The 22,388-nt window shown below is 40.0% G+C and overlaps 1 protein-coding gene across 1 annotated transcript; it reads left to right on the top strand.

Annotated features, from left to right (window-relative positions):
• The first annotated feature begins 203 nt into the window (after positions 1-203).
• On the top strand, positions 204-21,227 carry LOC121951899 (carboxyl-terminal PDZ ligand of neuronal nitric oxide synthase protein-like). The gene is made up of 10 exons (XM_042498389.1): positions 204-315; positions 2,124-2,195; positions 6,623-6,715; positions 6,810-6,868; positions 6,978-7,086; positions 11,002-11,131; positions 11,531-11,658; positions 18,683-18,844; positions 19,779-19,947; positions 20,419-21,227. The coding sequence occupies exons 1-10, from the start codon at positions 211-213 to the stop codon at positions 20,928-20,930; spliced, it is 1,539 nt and encodes a 512-aa protein (XP_042354323.1). The 5' UTR covers positions 204-210; the 3' UTR covers positions 20,931-21,227.
• Positions 21,228-22,388: the final 1,161 nt, after the last annotated feature.

A 22,388-nucleotide genomic window follows, 5' to 3' on the forward strand; every position in this document is an offset into this window, starting at 1 on the left:
GGGAGCACCTCAACCCGGATGACCTCCGGGGTGCCGGAGAGAGAGAGAGAGAGAGAGAGAGAGAGAGAGAGAGAGAGAGAGAGAGAGGGAAAGAGGGAGGGAGGGAAAGAGGGAGGGAGGGAGCCGCGCCGGAGGAGATGCGCATATCTGCAGGTGCTCTAGCGCGGTCGTAAAACCGGAGTCGGGAGCGAGTCAGCTATCGTTGAAGCGATGCCAGGGGTAACCAAGTACAATTTAGTGGATGACGCGCACGATTTGAGGATCCCCATGCACAACGACGAGGTGTTTAAGCATGGGGTCTGCTTCGAGGCAAAGGTAAGGAGCCTCTGCAACAGATACTTTGTGGGTGGCAGTGATGGGAGCACTGGATCTTTACTGTATGTGTCAAACACTGATATGTCACCGCTACTGTAACAACAACCATTATACACATTCATCCACTGGTTTATGTACTTCTTCCCGACCTAATGATACTTTAGATGTATGTCCACTTTGCATGACTTCGAAATGTTTATATTTTTTGCCTTACTTGCATGAAAAGTGTTGCTTTAACTGGTAACTTGATGAATGCTGACATCATTTATTTGCCATGTATAATTTATGATAAACCTTTGATAAGTGCAGAGGAATCCTAGTTCAGTTTTTGCATGTATGTCTTTGGCTTCAGACACCCAACGAAACCAGTCTGAGTGTAACAGAGCTGCAACTAATGATTATTTTCACTGTTGATTAAAAAAAATTCTCCATAAATGGTCTAGAAAACATATAAAAAATGAGAAAAACGCCCATCAGAGTTTCCAGAGAGCCCAGAATGTTTGCATCAGATTCCTTGATTTGTCTAACTAAGGGACTGCACTTTATCAGAGTAAAGGGATGGCTTGGGTGTGACTTCAGGGTGTTTTTGTTTTTTTTAATATCATTAGTCTACCAGGAACTACAAATACTTTTCCTTGAGCCTTCCTAAGTGACAGTGGAAAAATGCATTAACGTTCCTCGAAATAACCATATTTCACAGTTTGACTATGATACATGATGTGATTTTGGAGATTTGAAAAGGAAAACCTGACTTTAAAACCCACTTCTAGGTTTTGGATTCCTGGGGGTATTTAAAATGAATACAAAAAACATCAATTTAAAGTTGACCGTCCCACTTCTGAGCCAAATCGAAAACATAAGTCACTCCCTAGTGCTTAAAACAAATATCTAAGGTGCCTCCCCCACTCCTTAAAAATAATGAACAGTCTCTAACAGTCCAGAACCCCAAAGTATTCAATTTACAAGCTTGTTAGATGACTCTTGAAACTTGACTTAGAATTAAGAAAGATTACTCACAAAGTCTTAAATTTTTTAAAATTTAATATTTGCATTTTTCTATATATTCAGAAGTTAAGTTTTTGGGTTTGAAACATGATCAGGTGATTTTTAGCGCACTGTGTGCAAACCTGGCAACCTGGCAGGACGCAGCAGACCTGCAGAGACCTGCAGAGACCAACGCATGAGGCAGCCATCCAGTCCAAGAACTATAAAATTTGGATTCAAGGATATTTTGACAGTGGAATGCAGGGTCTGCAGCTCAAACATCAGAGACATGACTGTCACAACATTAAATTTCATCCGTCCCTAGAAAAATTGGTCTTTTTAGCTCACTTATTAGCTTATTGAATCATCAGAATTTAAGATGAGATGACTTGTGACTTGCTAACTTGAGCAATGACTTGACGTTTATAGACTGGCTTAAAGCAGGGACTCGAATTGTTTCTCACCACAGTAACTTGCTTGAGACTTGAAGCTCAAGACTTGACATGTGCGCGAGTGACTTACTCCCATCTCTGGCAAATTCTCAAAATTAAAGGCTTAAAACATCAAATATTTGATAGTTTAATTAAAAATTGACTTAACTGATTGAAAAAGTAAATTTGCCTTTTTCTTTTGGACTGTCTAATAGTTGCAGCTCTAGCGTGTAGTAATTTCTTCTCAGTGGAGGAATATTTCCAACAACGTATGAAAAAGCTGTCAAACTACAATAGCAATCAACAATCTGCCAGCCCAGCGCTCCTCGAGTAATCAGCAGCATTCATCCCCTCAAACTGCCAGTCTTAAAACCTTTCTCTTACATTTTGCAGTACATTGGCAGTTTGGAGGTGGGTCGCCCCGGCAGCCGAATGGAGATAGTCGCTGCAATGAGGAGAATCAGGGTAAGAAAACTTAAAAATGTGACTTTCCTGAACCACACTGACCTCTGTAATAAAAAGCAGTGCGCACACATTAACAGTGACCCTGTGACTGATGCTGGTGCATGCACATTAACTCCTTCTCTTGCGTTGTGCCTTGTGCACGGTGCTAAGAGGGATCCTTACTTCCCCTCAACATCCACTTAAATCACTAGTCTGCGTAAAACTACACACTCGGCAGATTCAGTGGGCTGTCAGGTGTGATTTAAATCACGGCAGAACTCACAAGGCAGCTCGGGTTTTATCGTTAAGGAGACATACAGCGTGCAGGTTTATGTGATACCATTCGGAAAACCAACAACAGCCCCCGTTAAACGAGACATGGCCGCTGGAAACTCTGCGATGCCTTGTCATTACACATCACTGCAGTGTTTCAGAGAAGCACAGGGAGAAGAGGATTTAGCTGCTTGTCAGATGTTGGATCTAATCTAACAACCAAGTCACTGAGTCAATCGGAGATCGTCCCAGGAAGCACTTAATCCTGATCCCTCATGTCCACTGCAGCATCATGGCCATTCGATTCTAGTGCCAAAGATTTAGTGATGCTGCATGTTTGAGTTTCCTTGCTGACACATCATCTAGGAATTTTTACATTATTTTACATTATTTTCAGATTTTTACAATTTTTCTCATAATGAATTATGAAAAGAGCTTTTGCTACAGCAGCTCAAATGGGGGGGGGGGGTGTTACAATGCACAAGGAAATCCAAGGCCTGCTGAAGACCTTGATGGTCAAATATGTGTACCTTTTTCATCTGTCATTAAATACATTTTTAATTAATTTCTTTTATGCTACAGAGCTCTTATCTAAAAGCAGAGTTTGCAGAATGTTTTTTTTTTCTCAAGGCTACCAAGCAAAAATATTAAATAGAAGGAGATTAAATAAAACAGAATAAGAAAAAATGCATTTGGAGGCAAATCAGTGCGTAAATGCAAATACAATAAACAAAGTGATATTAAACGAGGGGGCAAGAGATTGAAGTTGATAGCATAAAAGCAGGTCTGTAAAAGAGTCAGGGCTCTTTGAGGGCGCTGTAATGGCGCAGTAATTAAGAGTCTCTGCTTCTGGAGAGACAGACTCTGAATATTCAAAGATGACTGGCCCTTAAGCACTCTCAGTGACTTAGAGATAAGAGGAGAGGTGAGTTTGCACAACCTGTAGAGCATCGGTTGTGCTTGGGGGCGCTGGCTGTTGTGCATGAAAATGGAGCAGAAGAACTTCCTGTGTTCCACTTCAGTGCCCTCTGACAGCAGTGTACGTGGACGGTCCTTTTGTCCCAGTTGATATTACGTGGCTCCGAATACTTTTTTTCCCTATCATTTTAACAGCAGCAAAACTTTTTCTTTTTTTTTACTACATTATTTGGTGTATTTTTCCTTGTTTCTCTGTATTTCCTCCATGGAAGCAGCTGCCTTCAACCAAAAGAAATCCAAATTCAAACACTGCAACATTTTCATTTTCATGGCTGTATAAATATGAGGAAACTATCAACATGTTATATATTGTAATTTGAGCTTTCACTTAAATTTTCTCAAACTATGTGCAGCACAACTCAAAATTTTACATGGTCATAGTCAGAATCATTCTGAACAGGATTGTATTGAACATTTCAACAAACCTCTGACTGATTTATTCATTTAATTTTAAAAATACAATTTAAGGTGACTCACCCAGTACAGTAACGTGCAATGAAAAAACTTTAAAGCTGTCAGTGTCCTGTTTTCGCCCTGCGACGGTATCAGTTGTAAATTTATTTTTCACTGCTTGAGAAAATGGACATGTTTAATGAGAGTGCGTAAAAAGTGTCAATTGTGGGAGTGCACCTTTAGTTGGCAGCCCTGCACAAAATGTTGCCAAGAAAAAGTTACATCTACCAGAACATGTAGGGATGAGAATTACATGGACAGCTCCAATTTTTCGTGCACTACTGTACACATGCACGTGGTATTTTGAGCCCTGCACGACATACCATTAGCCTGGATAACACACACACAATGGGTGCTTTTTATTATCTTAGTGTGTCTCCTCACTTCCCTCACTCATGTCTCTTCCTCATGTCTTAGTGAGGATGTGAGAGAGAGATGCAAGGAAGAGATGTGTAGGATATATCTGTGTCTCCTCGCTCTAAGCTCCTCCAGAAACCCCCCTCTTATCTCAAGGTGCACTTAAGGGATTGGAAGTGGAGCTTTGATTCTCTGCCCAAACAAGATTGGGCCTAACCCTTTGGGTTTTGGCCGGGCTGGACTGGGCCATAATTTCTTGAATCGAGTTGGGTTCGCTCAAATTTCTCTTTTTATAGTGGCTTTTCCACCTTAAAAAAGCATTTTCTAGGTCGATCTAATGGTACATAACTTTCAACAGGGAGAATGGCATCTATCCAACAGAGCGCCCCAGTCACCTGCTTTCAGCACTATGTAACTGGGCCAGCAGGTTGGGTTCTCTGACAAGAAGTGCGTACAGCTTTACGACACTACAGCATACACCTGTATTCAACTAAAACAAAGCCAGCTGCGTATCTCCTATGTATCTGTATGCATTTTTTAAATGATCTTGTGTGCAAAAAAGAAAGTTTTTTAAAAAGTCAGATGCCAAGCTGTCTGTATTGCTGTTAGACCAGTGAGTATTTTGCTCATTTGCAGCTTTATTACTTATTTGCTGCAATTAATTGTTGTAGGCTCTGTTATCATGGTTATCAGGTTATTCCTTAAACATTAAACCCATTCAGCCCATCAGGACAGAGGTTTAGCAGGTTACATGTTACAGCCTGATCTCAGCAGCATAACATTACTCTCCCCTGATACGTTAGGTACGTTTGCTACTTGCTACTTGAGTTTAGTGCCGCAGTTGTGTAGACTGGCTTGAATATTACTGTGCCTTGTCAGTCGACATGGCTGTTTGGCCTCCCACAACATCTTTGCCAGTGTAAGTACAGCATGTGCATCCCTCAGCTTGTCAACAAATTGCCTATGACAGGGGAGACATCAGCACTCAGGCATCAAAAACTATGTTTTACAGCAGTGGTGCTGCACTCTTCTGTGGTTGCCAAATTGCTACATAATGTTGCTTCAAATACTGACATTATTGTCCATGTAATGTCATAAATAATGAATTGGTTGTGTTACAGTCCACCCATCCGGACTACCGCCCTCTTCAGTGAGAGGAAATGTTATTCTGTTTTATATACATGTATATAGAATATTTCTGTCTGAGTTACAAATGGCTATGTTTTACTGTGATACCCATGTTTTTAAATCGAGCTCGGACCCAAAACTGCTGCCATGGTTCGCTTGGCTCAGGTTTTGAGAAAAACTATGCAGGTTCATTTAGGGTCCGGCTTCTTTTTTTCTCTTGATCTTCGCTATGTTTGAAAGATCCTTCACGATGGCAGTGAGGGAAAAACAATCAGTGTACGAGAGGACAGAGAACACGAGGAAGCAAAGTTTAACATAATGAAAAGCGCCCATTGTGGGAGTTGTGTCCTTCACCTGAACACGTAGAAGAGAGAAAACCTCCCACACAGCAAGAAGACAGGCTAATCAGAAAAGAGCATGCAACAAGGAATAAGAGCCCACTGAATCTTCTCATAAGGTGTTTTTCCGCTCGATGTGACGCAAGACAAACTGCCCCCAAACTCACAAGGGCTAAAAATCACCAGACATGACTTGTGCGCTGGTATGATCCCTTTTCTTTACCTTTTGTGACATTTCTTTATTCTGTGTAAAGTATATAGTGTAAATATAAGCGTGAGAAAACGGTTTCAATCCTGCGGTAAATAAAAGACGATGGTGGGGTGTTATTTTTACACAAACCAAAGAAAAGATGACAGAGAATATCTGCTAAGTCTGTCAACGCAGAGAAAGCAACGGCTTGTTCGCCAACGAAGATTTCACCGAACTCCATCTGATCAATTAATCATCTGATGCTGGACGCTGTGTTTTCAAAGCGCAGCACGTTATTTCATATAAATCCCGGTCGTTCTCAGATCTCTGGGCCCTGATATCTGGAGTCTGAGCCTGCAGTGGAGGCAGAGGCTGCAGGCTCAAGCATTAATCACGGAAAGGGATGAAAGTGTCCCACACATGTCTTCCTCCCTCTGGGAAGTCTGCCTTTGAAAGCTTAAACAGCTCCCAGAAACAGAAACTGACAGTGTTTACTCAATCGCACATTTCCCCAAAGAAGATTGTCAAAAATATCTTTCTGTCTGCGTGATCCCATCGCTCTATTTCAATATATCATTTATCTTGTGTAAAGAGATTCATCTCAGCGGTCCCATGTGATACTTAATGCTAGTCACACTTCGTAGCATAATAATCGATTTGGGCCGAATTAACTTTTGGATTACTTTGCTTTTTTTTGCCAATTTTGAATGTTATTTTTTTTTCCTTCACAGTATGAATTCAAGCTGAAGAATATAAAGAAAAAGAAGGTCAACATTGTCGTGTCTACTGATTCGGTCAAAGTGATTTTGCGCAAAAAGAGGAAGGTCAGTCTAATAAAGTGTGACTTTTTGAATTATAATAATTAAAAAAAAAAACACCTTTGGCACTGTCAACCCAATGTGTTTTGTGCTGTAACAGAGAAAAGGTTGGTCATGGGATGAGAATACAATCTTGGTGACACAGGATCCCATCTACAGGTAGGTATTAAATGAAAATCAAGGAGACAAAAGCCCAATAATCAGGCAAATAATCAGGCAGCTTGCCACCAACTGACTGAAATATTGTCTAATGTCTTCCTTTTAACAGGATCTTCTATGTTTCACATGATGCCCAAGACTTGAAGATCTTCAGTTACATAGCCAGAGATGGACAGAGCAACATTTTCCGCTGCAATGTCTTCAAGTCAAAGAGGAAAGTAGGTTTATTCCAGATTAACTGAAAACGCTTTAAGATATACTTAACCCCCAAGCGCCCATTTGTATATCAATTACTGAATGCAGGTTCAAGTATTCCACTGGTGAATGAAGTATCCAAAAGTCGGGAAAATTCATAATGAATTCAAGTCATAGGGGTCCGCATTTAACGACAGCAAATTTATATCAAAACATCTGTTTACAAACTCTCACACAACTTGTGCAGTATAACCCAAGTCTCATTTATCCAGTTGTTTGCTCAGTAGTTCCCAAACAGACGGCCCTTTCTGATGGGGAACAGAACAAAAAGTGAAATTTATCCATGCTCCCTTCAAAGCCAGACTCCGTAGATAACACTGTGATTTCACCTCGCTGAACACAGGAACTGCTGGTCTACTGCTGCTTCCATCTGTTAGTCACTTAGTTTCATTGTGTAAGGTTCAAGCCACCCTTTAAAATACTGAACTCACATCATTAACACAAACACACTAACTGATCGAGTCAGTGGTGGACCAGCAGCTCCAGAGCTCAGTGAGGTAAAATTACTGTTCTGTCAGTGGGGTCTTGCTTTGAATAGAGCATAGATAAGTTCCACTTTTTGTTTGGTTTTTTGATGCTGAAGTTTTGCTGATAATCCATGTGTTTGAGAAGTACTGAGCATACAGCTGGGTAAATGAGACTTGGACTATACTGCACAAGTTGTTTCAGAGGATTTTGTCTACGTTTGACAGGCTAGCTGTTTTCCTTTGTGTCCAATCTTTGTGCTAAACTAAGCTAACCAGCTGCTGGCAGTAGCTTTATATTTCCCTTAAAGTCACAAGAGGGGTATCAATCATCTCATCTAACTCTCCGCAAGAAATCATTGGCATGTTTCCCAAAATGTCTTAATTCAGTGAGTTTGAATGAATGACGGCTGGGGAAGCTGCAAAGTATTAAGAGACGGACACACTGTTGGTTTTGGCATTATTATCATAGGTCTTGACAACATGAACAAAAGTGCAAAGTTTTTTGTTTTTTTACTTTATCTGCAAACATCTATGAACCAGTCAATATTTACACTTTGTTTTCAACCCCATGCTCTGCATGTAGCATCTAATGATGACATTAGGCCCGTTGGCTCTCTGATGTATTAACCTGTAGGACGTCACATGTGACTAATTAATCTCAGGGTCAAACACCTCGTCTTTTGTGCTAAAATGCATCCCCTCAAATCTGCATATCAAGCAGAGACATTTCTTTTGCCTCCATGACAAAGACAGAGCACCAGTGAGGTTGACTCCCATCCCTTCACCATGGATACCAGACTGACAGTGACTTAGTGAAGCTGAATACTAATCATCCTGGTGGGAAGAGAAAAGAGGGGCTTTTTCACTCAGCGCTCAAAGACATTTTCACCAGTGCCGAACTAACACCCACTACATCGTCAGGGACACGGCTAGTGGTGCCTGACTCCCTCCCCGGGGCCACGGCGCCTTATCTGGGTGTTGCAGACCAAGCATGTGTGCTGAGTAGGAGGAGATGGACCAGCTGATAAGAGGAGATTTGATTTATTTTCATCACAGACTGTTGCGGCCCAGCAGGGCTCAGATGTCAGCTCAGTGCATCAACAGAGCCCTTTGTGGTTGGCCTTGGGGAGGGCTGATAGTTTAACCTGACAATTTTAAAACCAAATGATTTTTTTTTTTATTGATGGAGCGAAAATAATCAATTTTTATTCCGGTGTTATTTTTGAGCCATTTCACTTGACTGAACTGCTTTCAGGCTTGAGTTACCTTGACATTTTGACTGAGCAGGTGACAATACATTTATTTCAACACTCGCTTCTGCCACCATTCAATATAAAAAACACAAAAACCTACCTTTACTGAGATGGGGGAAGGACAGGGTGAATAAAGCTTAATTCCAGTGGATTTAGGAAGCTGCCACTAGACTGCATATTAAGGCTTTAGGGGAAGAAGAAGCCTTGAAATCAGAGAAGTGCCGGTGTCTCTAAGGCCACATTGAATTTTCTTGCCAAGAGTTCAGCTTGTGAAACAGTGATAACCTGATTTAATAAAAATAATTTTTTACCTGATGTAACAACAATATTGAAGCTGATTTTTCCAGAACTTGTAAAAGCCTTTAGTGACTATTAGGGCTAACAAATTAGGGCTACAACTGATAATTGTATTCATTATTGATTTAAAGTCACAATAACCTAAAGTCCAAGGTGACATCAACAAATCACTTGTTTTGTCCGACCAAAAGCCCAAAGATATTCAGTTTACTATCACATAAGACAAAGAAAAGCAGCAAATATTCATAAATGGGAAACTGTAACTAGGCACTGAATGGTATCATAGCTTAGCTTGAAAAACGACTTAAAGGGACAGTTCACCCCAAAATCTAAAATAGATATTTTCCCTCTTACCTGTAGTGCTATTAATCAGTCTAGATTGTTTTGGTGCGAGTTGCAGTGTTAGAGATATCAGCTGTAGAGATGTCTGCATTCTCTCTAGATGGCACTCGACTTGTGGTCCTAAAAGTACAGTCCTGCATCAGCTCTGGTACCCGCTGACCTATGATTTACAGGCGAGATTTTGTCAAAATTTTATTTCTGTGTGAAACTAGATATACCACCACGCAGCTGTATGCCTCCGTGCACCACTTAGGTTTCAGTAACCGTTTACATCCATGTCTGTGACAATATGTATGCTTAACATACAGAATATCTATACAATTAGCAAAGTTTAAAGGTGGACACCCAGGGTTCTTGAGATATGGTCAAAAGCATGTTGTATGAGGTCACAACAACCTTGACCTCCGTCCATCAGATTCTAATCAGTACATTCTTGAGACCAAGAGGATGTATGTGCCACATTTGAGGAAATTACCTCAAGGTCATCTTCAGATATTGCTTTTACGAAAATGAGATGGCTGAAAGGTCACAGTGACCATGATCTTTGACCTCCAAATTGTAGTCAGCTCATTGTTGAGTCTACTCAGATGTTTGTGCCAAATTTGAAGAAATTCTTTCAAGGCATTGTTGAGATATTGTGTTCACAAGAATGTGTCAGACAGACGGAAAGACAACCTGAAAACATAATGCTTTTGGCCTGTCGCTGGCGAGGAGGCATAAAACTGAACATCCAGGCCAGACTGCAGGTGTTGGATGATAATTCTCCTTAAAATAAAGTGAGAAGAATTATTTAATAAATTGCCCTACAGGTTAGGGGAAAAAATATGTATTTTTTAATTTTTGGGTTAATTGCCCCTTTAAAGAAATATTCCACTATACTAGATATGCAAACAGTAAAATAAAAAGGATAAAAGAAAGATGCTTTTTGACAGAAAAAATGGCTTTTGTGCCATTTAAAGCAAATGTTTGCTCATTTTTGCATTATTGTAAGTTAAATTGTCCCTGATAGATGACCCGATGATGCTGACACACCTGCTGAGCCTCCTGCAATAACAACAAACTTTATCTTCACTCCCTCCGCATTCAGAGTTACTCGCCTCTGAAATAGACCAATCCGTCACTATGACAGCAGAATGTATGCAGAGCAGATAGACAAGGACAAGCAGGTGATGCTCTGTGCTCATAATATCTCCTGACTTTAATTTGGTCTCTTTCTCGCCTCCTGTTTCCCTCTGTCTTCATTTTTCAACTCCCCACATTTTCTCCCTGATACTATTTTTCATCCTCTTTTTCTTTACACACACACACACACACACACACACACACACACACACACACACTCATTCATCTATCCACTTTTCTTACTGAGCAACTCCTCTGGCACCTCATTTTCTCCCCTACTGTGTCCCTTCATTTTTGCATCCTCCCTTGCTGTGCCCCTGCTGCTGCTGCTTCCCCCGCCCCTGCTCTCAACACACACACACACACACACACTTTTCCTCTGTGTCCTCCTTTACAGTCTCAGGCCATGAGGATCGTGCGGACAGTGGGTCAGGCATTCGATGTGTGTCACCAGCTGACCCTGCAGCAGAAAAGCGATGACCAGGAGGATGAGGAGGGAAAGGCGGAAGAATCGGAGGCAATGCCAGGTGACTCAAACATAAAATTGCATCCACAAATCCTGTCCTCTTCCCCCTCCCATCTTTCTCCTTCCCATTCTCCTTCTGTCTCGCACACAATCTCCTTTCTTCTCCTCACACACCAACACACAAATTCCCTTGGCCTCTTTCTTCTTCATTTTCTCCCTCACAAACAAAATCCCTGAGAGGAGATGTCATTATCCACCACTGCCGCTCGCCCTGCTGCAGCTGCAGATGTGTTTTGGTGAGCTGTGTGAGCCATTGATCAAAGACCTTGCTTGTGTGTAGGCTTCTGCCAGCTCTTTGGCTGCTGCCACTGTCACTGCCTCCAGATATGTTGCAAATTATAAAGCTCAAAGTAAGAAATGCATGAACGTTCCCTGTTGTATGCATCTGGTCTCTCTGCAGCAAAGAAGAGGTTTGCATTGTCAGAGGATACCGACCTTGAAGCCACAACAGAGGAGAGCATTGAATGCGTCTCTTCTTCTGACCTGGAGAAAAGCAAAAAGGACGAGGCCCCTGGTAACGCTGAGAAGGTAGAGTACACAGCTTACGCTATTTTCTCACTCCATTAGAGAAACAGGGGTTTTGTTAGCCCTGCAGAGATGAAGCCGACCCTGCAAAGTGCAATTTATGGATGCTTATGGCTCCACTCTGTGTGTCACAGCCACCAAAATATAGGGCTGTAACAAACACATTTTCATTTCCACTGGTTATTAATCTGCTATTTATTTTGTCCTAACACAAGAAAGTGTCAGGAGATGCTCCTCACCATTCCCAAAACTAAAAACAACTTTTATAAATCACTTCTTTTGTGCTATCAACAGTCTAAAAGATAAAAATCTTTACTTTCACAGAAGACCAAACAACAGCGTGTGTTCATAATTGACAAGTATGACAGAGTATCAAAGCCACGTTGAAGGTGAGGGGGGGATCTGAGATTTTGAGAAAAAAAGTCATAATATTAAGTCGTAATATAATGTAAACTCAATAATCACTCAAAAAAATCACAGATTTACTGCCAGAAAGTCAGGTGACATTACATAAAGAGTCACAAAGTTCATATAGGGAGAGAGTCAAAACAAACGGGTCAAGCACAGGTTTATGTACTGTGTCAGGCAATGTTGGGTCATTATTTTTAGACTTAGCTGACTGCTATTTTCAGGCGGGATGGGGGGGGTTCTTGAATTAGTGTGATTTTATTCTCATTAAATTATGACTTTACTCTCTAAAAATCTTCTATTTATTTAGGAAGATGTATACAGTGTGCACAGTATAAAGTATAATTAAATAAATAAAAATGTATATATAGGATGTAGTTTGATTGTTCACTTTAAACTAACGTTCAGAAGTTCAGAAGCTGGGCTGAGTTTTAAAGATAGAGTGATCATACTGTGCCATATGAATCTAGAAGACCTGAGGAATTCAGTGGTACCAACCATGCCATGCTAGCTTCTCAGTAAGGGGGCGGAATAACGTTCCTATGGGAAAACAGCGTGGTCATTTCACAGGGGTCCCTTGACCTCTGACCTCAAGATATCTGAATGAAAATGGCTTCTGTGGGTACCACTTAGTTTCCCCTTTACAGACATATCCGCTTTGGTTATCCGATGCAGTTTTAATCAAAACAATCTAGTAAGAATTACTTTCCTGTGTTTATATGGAAGTCTGCACTGTTTTAGTCTACATTGTTTTGTATAGCAAAATAAGTGAATTTTAAACATGTGATTGAAAAATGTGATTAATTGTGATTATAGAAATTCTGTGATAAATCACACTTAAAAAAGGTTTTTGACATCCCTACCTTAAACCCAAAGTTTGCACACAACCCATACTGTCAGCTCAAATTTTCAAAGTACCTTTCCCAGTTAGTTAACTTGTTAGCTTGTTAAATCACCACATGACACATTTTACATTATCTGTATCCCTGAAGTTAATCGATTTATTTAATTTATTTATTAATGGATTGTTCTTGCTTATTATATGGTAAAAAGTTTGCTTACACATAACAAAGTGAATAAAGCCTGAGCAAATAACCCCTATATTTCCATTTAATTCCTGTTATCTCCCATAAATTCGTATTAAAATCCCCTGTAATGTATTTTTGCAAAAAAATTGCACTACATTAGTCCTGTTACTGAGCTGCTTTATCAGAGTTACACCTTCCATCCAGACTTGACACAAACATGCTATGAGATCACTCTCTTCATCTTTGCTGCGTTTACATGAATTGATTCCCTCAGAAGAAACATCTGAGGAGAAACAGTGTGTATTTTGGCAATAATTCCTGGAGGCTCACAGCCCACAGAGGGTCATGATTAAAGTTTGGCCTCATAAGGAACCGTGTGAAGATCAGAAAAAGCCACTGAGGGCTGTACAGCGCAGCCAGCAGTGGCATCTTTAAGGCTTGTTTGTGAAGAAAAGCTCCACAAAGTTCTTCAATATTGATGTGATCAAATGGTTTATTAATGAAAACATAAATGGGTTTTCTAGCGTTGCTCTGCTAATCCTGAGATGTTGAACATGCGGCGCTCTGATATTTGTCTTTTTGCAGCCAAGTCTCTGTGGCCTTGTGAGCTATAGGAGCACTTAATTAGTTTGAATTGAATGAATACTGCATCTAATTCTAATTCCAATTTTGCCACAGTCAAACAGCACGGCAGCATTTCATATGCCCAGATCACACATGCAGATTTACTTCTGTTTACAATCTGAAGGTCAAGTGTCCTTCACAGTTCACCATGAATGCCCCTGAGAGTCCACCATATAGATCTCCGATCTCAGATATACCACACATAAGTCGTGTCCTTCATGGCTGCTCTCCCCACAGCAGCACTCTAACATCATTGTGTGAGTCATAATTCCTGTATGGACAGCCGCCCATCCAGTCAATCTGCAGAACTATTTATAGATTTCCACTGATTCAGTCACCATTAAAACAACAACTTCACGATTAGATCAATAGCGCTACACTGTGTTTTAGAGCATTTCTTTGACATGATTAGAGCGAAATGCATGTGTCATTTGTCATGCTTGTGTTGTGGATCCTCAGTCAAAGTGCATGTCTTTTAAAAGACAAAATCCCAGTTTGAAACAGGAGCAGGTAGAGACATAAACAGAGCTATGAGCAGTAAATATATAGTATACCAAATGTTATAGATATTAGATATAGAGTGAATTTTGAACTTGCATTCATCTGACACAACTCCACATAAATCCTGCTCAATAAGACAGCAGTCTGCTACCACATTAGCCATCTCAACTAAAAAGGTGTGAGGATATGTCAGTTTTGTGTTTACAGTTTGTGCGACGGCAGCAGAAAAAAGATTTAAAGGTCTGAAAGCTCATGTAGTAGTCAATAGTAGTAAGTCGGGTAGAATGTAGGCAAGTTCAAATGTACTCTGAGTAAACATAATGTGGTAATGTATTATATACACAATTTGATTAAAAAAGACATTTACACAACAAAATACAGAGAATTAACATTTCATTGCAGTCCATACATATAACACCACAGAGCCCCGATGAGCAAACACACAATATATTCCTTTTCTATAGATGTTGACCTGCAGCTTGTGTGTACAGCTAATTATTTATTATGCAACAACCCTCCTCAGTGTCGACTCACCAGAAAAAAACAGAGAGGAGGACAAACTCACACAATTAAACAAACAGACCAGCACTAAATAACAAGCGGACACCACGGCGGGTGCAACAATATAAAACCACCAGAATAAAATAGCCTAACACCTCTCATAGAACCAGCAGCAGCATAAAACATCACACAGGCAGACTGTGGAGGATGAAAAATGACACATGTATCAATAAAAAATTCCAAATATATGTTGAAATTAATATTAATTCAGTGGTTAGGCCCTTCAACCTCCTTAACATAAAGACACAGATATACAGAAATAAATACTGTAAATGTAGGTGTGCAAATGAAGAAATGCATTTTAGATATTATGTCCTGTTTATTAACTTTTTAAAAAATGTATTTATGCATTTATGTATGTATTTCAATATGTATGTCTACGTCTTTATTCATTTATTTACTTAAGCATTTTTAATTCTTCATTAATTCCTGCATTTATTTATAAATGATTTCCCTTTTTATTTATTCCAGTCTTTTTTATATTTATTTCTTTATCTTTTATTTATTCCTAAATTTATTGACAAATGTATTTATTTATTCCTGTATTCATTTAACGTTTATTTATTCATTTCCATGTGTATTCATTTATTCCTGTACTTATAAATTAATTTATTTCTGTATTTTTTATTTATTCCTGTATTTATTTAAAATCTATTAATTCATTTATTTCTATAATTATTTATTTTTTCCAGTATTTCTTTTTACCTGTATTTATTTCCATATGTATTTATGTATTTTATTCCTGTATTAATTTCTAAATGTTTCTATTACTTTATTTTTGGATTTATTTATATATTTATTTGACTGATTGATTCTTAGGTCATCTTTTGTCCTCCATAACAGACAACACAGAGGTATAGAGACAAAGCGCATATAAAGTCCACAGCAGCTGCAGCCACAAAAACAAACATTAAAGCAAAGAACTTGAGGTCTGCACACACATAAGGCTACGTTCACAGGAAGTTTGATGTACTCACCTGTCTGAGTGCACGTGTAGAGTGAAGTCCTCCATAATCTGCTCCTCCTTCAGCCTCTCTGCTTGTTATTTCTCAAAGCGTCACATCCGGTCCACTCAGCCTCTCAGTGCCAGTACATCCAGTCTCTCTCTGCCACACTGTGCTCCTCAGAGTTTCCAGACGTGTTCACCCGTCACTGTGACACAGATTAACAGTCAGAAACAGCAGAAAGGCCTCACGCACTGAACTGCAGGTGAAAGTTCCAAAGGACTGGAGCTCACTGATCAGTTCACAGCCTCAAATAGTGCAAACATTTCAGCACCTCTGTGTCTTCATCAGAGTCAAGCAGCGCAAAGACAAACAGGCGCACACATACGTACAGAGTCCACCTACAACAGGTGAGCAGTTCTAATTGGATAATTGATTGAACAGGATTTTAAACCTACTGGATAGTAAATCCACAAGTGAGGATTGCCATTGTCACAACTTAGCAAAGAAACACGGACATCTCTTAAAGTCACAGGCACAGTTGAACAATGAGTTTGGGGACTCATCTAAAGGAAATCTAATGTTTAATGCTTAATTTATACAGGCTGTACCAACGAGCACTCTGCATCCCTTTCAGAAGCTTTGTAATCCTGCCTTGAACTACAGGTTTTTTTTGAGACTTTGTAAAATAAATTAATAATTACAAATCCAACACTGAATGTCTTCTGTGATTATTGATCTATTTTCCCCTGACGAAAACAGATATTGTCGTTAATAAGTCATAATAATTGTCCACATTCTTGTATCCCTACAAGGCAATAAGTTAAATTATCAAAAGGTATAAACATATTTAAATCCTCATATGCACTTTTGGCTACAACCACCAGGGGGTTCTTAGCCCCTTGAATAAACCCAAACTGCACCCGTACTTTAAGTTACAAACATAGAAAGGATGAAATACAAATTTAAACAATTTTAAAAAAAGAAAAAATACAGTTACAGCATACGTCAAATGTAACAAAAAGAGAGGCCTGTTGGAGTCATACACACTCTTCACGCAGAGGTATTTTTGTGTCTTTTTTGGACGTTTTGTTGTTGCTTTACGGTCATTTTGTGTCTCCTTGTGTTGTTTTGTGTCTCCCTGTGATGTGTTTGTCTGTGTTTTAGATATTTTGTGTCACTCTGCAGTTCCTTTGCATCTCTATTGTGATCTTTTTGAATCTCTTTTTGGTCATTTTGAGCCTCCTCCTGGTCAGTATGCGTCAGTTTGAGAGACATTTTGCAGGTGTAGGCCAGGGGTCTGGACCTAACTCTTTGGGCCCCTGAGCCTGTGACTGATAGGCCTGTTCAGTAAACCATCCATGAGTCAATTACTCAAAAAAGTATAATTATAACAAAAAGTATAACACAAAAAAATGATTTTAGAGTATTGTTACATTACAGTAAGGAGAGTAAATGTAATCTGTTACTTTAACTAAATTTAAAGACCAGGTGCTACAATCCATCACAGAAGCTGGCAGCAATAAATAATCCTCCATCAACAGCAGCCTCAATAGAGCAACTACAGCATCTTTATTGATCTTCCTTTGGTGTGTGAAATACAACGCCGTCTTTATTTACTTTTTATTTATACAACCTGACACTGGGATATAGCATTGATCTCTCTCCTGCCTTTAAAGCTCACTACACATCACCCTGTCCACCAGCGGCACTACACACACCACAAAGAAACTCAAGTTATTTTTGGAAAAATGTTTGAACTCAGATCACTAACTGAAGTGGCATCGAATGTTGGATTTGATGGCAACATTTAAGGCTTCGTCACAGCATTTCTAAATATATTAAGAAATAATAATCTCCAGTGATGGTCCAACTGTGTTTTTTTTTTTTTTGAGTATGAAAGGAGACAGTCCTGCTGTTGCCAGTGCAGCAGATCTTCACTGTCTCTTCCCCCGAGAAGCTGAGACTGGCAGCTTCTTTAGATGTGTTACTACACACAACTTTTCACAGGATGTTTTACTTTTCACTCCATTATTCAGGATTGTTGGCTATCCTACCTTATACTTTCCTTTTTTTTTTTTCTCCATCTACTGCCCATACACAGCCACATGTACTCTTGCTGTGTTATGCCTTTTTTGTTAACATTATTCAAAATGGTGAAATATTCTTCAGCCAGCTCGCTAGAAGAAAATATTGGCATTGTATGTTTCTGCAAAACAGGATTATGCTACATTTGCACATTTTATCCATATCTTCTCAAAGTTTCTAAAGTGACGTAGTACCTATAAGACACCAGCCAAGCTGCAGCCCACTGTTTTACATGAAAAAACGAAGAAAAAAGTTGTGTTTTAGCAAGTTATTGCTGTGTCTGCAGTGGGTTATTAGGCTCCCAATTTTTTTTTTGTTGTTGTTGTTGTTTTTTTTTGGGGGGGGGGGGGTTGCAGCAAGCTGTCCACAAAAAGTGGCTATTATTTTATTGAGACATCGCTGCAATTCCTGCTTAGACTGTGCCACCAAAACTGGGTGTTTTATGGTAAAAACATGATCTCTATCTAACCATAAGCAAGTGGTTTTTGTGTCTAAACATAACCACACATTCACCACAGTAAAGCTTTAACATAGCTACATACTAACGTGCAAATGTAAGGTATTTACAGAAACCTACAGTGCCAGCATTTGGATTCTTGTTCTTCTGTTGCTTTGGTTTGGGTATTTTTTTATTTTTTGGTGTTTAGGTTTTTGAATTGCACCGTTCAAGGATGACATAGCAATTAAGTTGGAGACTCTTCTTCTTGTGATGAGTTGAATTACTAAAAATGGAACTTGTTGTTCCTGTATATTCATGTTGGCTATAATCACTCCAGCAAAAAAACAAAAACAAATACAGCACAGTTACTTGAAGTTTTTGATGCCATTACAAGTCACAGAGAGAGTCACAAATTACTATTATCTCTGTTTTAGGTGTTGGATGACCCATCTCTCCTGCTGAGCTCCCCCATCCATGGAGCCTCTGTGTTGGGTGAGTCTGCAGGAGAGGCTCCCTGCTCTGCAGAGCACCAGGTCCATCTCCTCCAGAAACAACTGCAGCAGCAGGAACAGCAGGCGCTGGCAGCTTCAGAGCAGGTACTGATGGCTATTTAATAATGCATTTTCTTTTTCGTTTGTTTTGTTCCTGATGAAACTCCTGATTGCTGCAATTGTCTATATGGTATTTACAGCTTATTGAATCAATTCAAGTGCAAAGCCTTTCATCAAAATCAAAATTGAGGATTAAAACACAGAAACATATCCTAAATTGATGAAAGTCAGAGGTATTTATCCACTAGGAACCATTAATCTCTCTACAAAACACAGAAATTAATTCAAGAGTTGCTGAGATATTTCAAAATGACAATTCGATGTCTGACTGACACTGCCATCCCTCGAGCCGTGCCGTTAGTATGGCAAAAAACATAGTACTCAAAGACAAGATTAAATTAAAAATTAACTGAATTTGGAGAGCTTGTTTGTTTGATGAGCGCCTGACAACCAAAGAAACAATTAGAACTTCAAATGTTATTAAGATGCACATCAAAATCCCCCCAATTAAAATTATTGGAAAACTTTGTGATGCTTGACACAAAACGTTCCAAGCACATAAAAGACCGATGTGCTATTTCCATTTTCAATCAGAGGCGTATTTAATTGGATGTGGCGAAGCATTTGGGGTTATTAAATTCTTTTATTCCTCTAAAATATCACAAAGTTTTGAAAAGTTTCACATCATATTAAATATGCCTGAGCTGTGGTTTCAGGGTCTTTGAAGATTTAAAGCCAATCTTTCTTGAGTTTTAGCGTTCGCAGCTCACTTTGGCCAATCTCATTGGCAGAGGTTGATTCATAATGCTGATGTGTTGGTTTCAGTCTGTCTCGTCTAATACTGCCTCTGGAGAAACCAGAGCCTTTCCTTTACGTCATTAAAGAGTAAAACTTTGAGCAAAAGTAAGAGTCACTGTGCAATTCAATTAGCAGGTTCCCTTTTAATGAGGGAATTGTGTGTGTGTGTTGGCGTGTCTAGGTCCATGTGCTCCAGGAGCAGCTGTCGGTGGAGGTGTGTGCACGGACTGAAGCCCAGGCGAGAGTGCAGAGGCTGCTGCAGCAGAACACCGACCTGCTGCAACACATCTCCCTGCTGGTCAAACAGATCCAGGAACTGGAGCTCAAAGCTGCTGGCCAGTTAACATCTAGTGAGTGGAAAACTGCTTTCTTTTTCATTTAAAGTGTATATTTTATTTCATTTGGTTGCCTTTAATCTTCCTCTAATTTTTGTTTACTTCTCTGTTCATTTCTGTTATAAAATCACCCTTTTCTGCTTTTCTTGCTTTTCCTTTCATCTCTTTTTTTCCTAGCCTCCTTCCTGTCGCTACGGCTTCTTTTCTTATCCACTTCTGACACGCAATTAATTATCCGAAGGCAGCCCTCTCAGAGGATTCAGTACTGCTCTCTGCTCCCCGTTCCCTGCATTTAGCCAGTGGCAATCCTGCCGTATAGTCATGAATTATCAAATTCTTTCAGCACTCCCCTCTCCATATAATTCCTTTGGATTTGCTGCAACCTCTCCTCTCATGTCTTGTATCTCTGTTTACATGTGATAACTACCAATTATCTCCGTGTTGTGTTTCATCTTCCCTCTTTTGATTTGTTTTCTCTGTCCTCAGTGGGCTCCCAGGACAGTCTTCTGGAGATCACTTTCCGTGCCAAGCCTCCCAGTTCTTCTTCATCTATGGGTACTTTTGCAGCTCAATCCCAGGCCCAGATTAGTGACAGTCCCTGGGTCTCCACGCTCCCGGGGCCCTGTTCTCCAGGCACCATGGGAACCGACGCCAGCCCTCTGGGGCTCAGCAGCAGTGGGGTTCGCCTCGAGTGCTTCCGCTTCTCGTCCCGTGGGCCGGACAGCCAGGAGCAGGGCCAGGACACACGGGAGACACCCAGCGACGGAGCTCCAGATGAAAGCTCGCTGCTAGGGGAGCAGGTCCTGGGAGCCCTGGAGCTGCTCCGGTTTAGGGAGTCGGGGATCGGGTCGGAGTACGAGTCAAACACAGATGAGAGTGATGACCGGGACAGCTGGGGGCAGGGCGAGGGAGTGGGGGCTGACAATGCCGCTCGACTCTTAAATGTGCTGAATGCAGAGAGTCTGCCGGACTGCTTAGGAGATGAGATGGCTGTGTAGTGGTGCTCTTCAAGCTGCACAAGGCAACACTGCACTTATGCACCAGCCCAACCGAAATTCAGAGGCTGAAGGACTTAATTAGACTGAAGTCATGTATTGTAACATCATGCGCTCCCTCACCACTCTTCTGCTTTGATTTGCTACCTTCTGTGCACTGAGAAAACATCCCACTTGTATGAGTGTGAGGAGATTAGATAATAGAGGCAGAGATGCAGAAAGTATAATGGGACTGCTTAATTTGATCCTTATGTTTAGAGGAGTACTCCACCCACCAAAATGCACATTTAAATAACAACCTGACCCTTGTTACATTTACTTTGTGGGGGAAAAAACTGTTTTTTTCACATGCTTCCACAGTAAATGAAAAATCTGAAAAAAGAAAAGTCTTGATGATTTAAAGTGAGGGGTGACTAAAATCAGCAAAATTATATCAAAACATCTTAAAATCTCTCACACACTTTTTGCAGTATAATCCAAGTCTCATTTATCCAGTCATACTCCCAGTACTTCCGAAACATAAATCCCTTTCTGACAAGTAACTGAAGTGAAAGCTGCCTGACTCCATTGACATACACAGTAATTTTACCTCGCTGAACATGATTTTGATGTTATAAAGGGGTTGATCAGATTCACCAACGTCACATAAAAACACAAAGAAACTAACTGATCAAGGCAGTGGTAGAGTTGTGTTCATTGAGGTTAAATTACTATTTTTGTCAATGGAGTCTGGTTTTGAAGACAAGATTCGTTAGATTAGTTTCATTTTCAGTTCAGTTCCCCTGTAGAAAGGGCCGACTTTTTGGGAAGTACTGAGCATACAACTGAATAAATGAGACTTGAATAATAATGCATGACTTGTGTGAGAGTTTGTAAATGGAATGTTTGATATAATTTTGCTGTTGTTAAACATGGACCCCTATTATTTAAAAATTTTCTCCGTTTTTGGATCCTTTGTTTGTTATAGAGACACGCCATAAAAACATTTTCTTCACAAATTCAACAAAGAATTGACTATTTGACATACCATTATCATTATGGTGGGTAAATTATATTTCTTTAGGTTTACTCCATAGCAAAAAAAAGAGACAGGCTTACTTCTAGATAGGAATTGGCTCGGTGCAGCCTTCAGAACTTGGACTGTCAGATAGTATAAACACTTTGCTGTTTCTGTCTCTCTGAAAATCTCTGCTGTCTGTTAGGATGTGTGCTACATACTGTGCGTGTGTCACTTCGATGTACCTTACATACACATGGTTCCCTGACTCGCTGGGCTTGTTACACTGTGGTTGTGTCTATGTTCATGAAGTTGTGACACATCCGGCATCATTTTTTGCCGTTTTCTTATGAAGCTCTGTGAAGAAGAGACCCACTTTGCCAAGTCTGTCTGGATATGCTAACACATTTTTTTGAAGTGTGAAGATTCAAACCTTACTGTGCTTGCTATGACACGTAATCTGT

Source organism: Plectropomus leopardus, chromosome 12, assembly GCF_008729295.1.
Source record: "Plectropomus leopardus isolate mb chromosome 12, YSFRI_Pleo_2.0, whole genome shotgun sequence".
In the NCBI taxonomy this organism is placed as follows: domain Eukaryota; kingdom Metazoa; phylum Chordata; class Actinopteri; order Perciformes; family Serranidae; genus Plectropomus; species Plectropomus leopardus.

Coding starts and splice junctions, on each gene's coding strand:
- LOC121951899 (XM_042498389.1), top strand. CDS start 211: ATGCCAGGGGTAACCAAGTACAATTTAGTGGATGACGCGCACGATTTG. Junction 2,196..6,622: donor CTGCAATGAGGAGAATCAGG/GTAAGAAAACTT, acceptor TTTCCTTCACAG/TATGAATTCAAGCTGAAGAA. Junction 19,948..20,418: donor TGCTGGCCAGTTAACATCTA/GTGAGTGGAAAA, acceptor CTCTGTCCTCAG/TGGGCTCCCAGGACAGTCTT.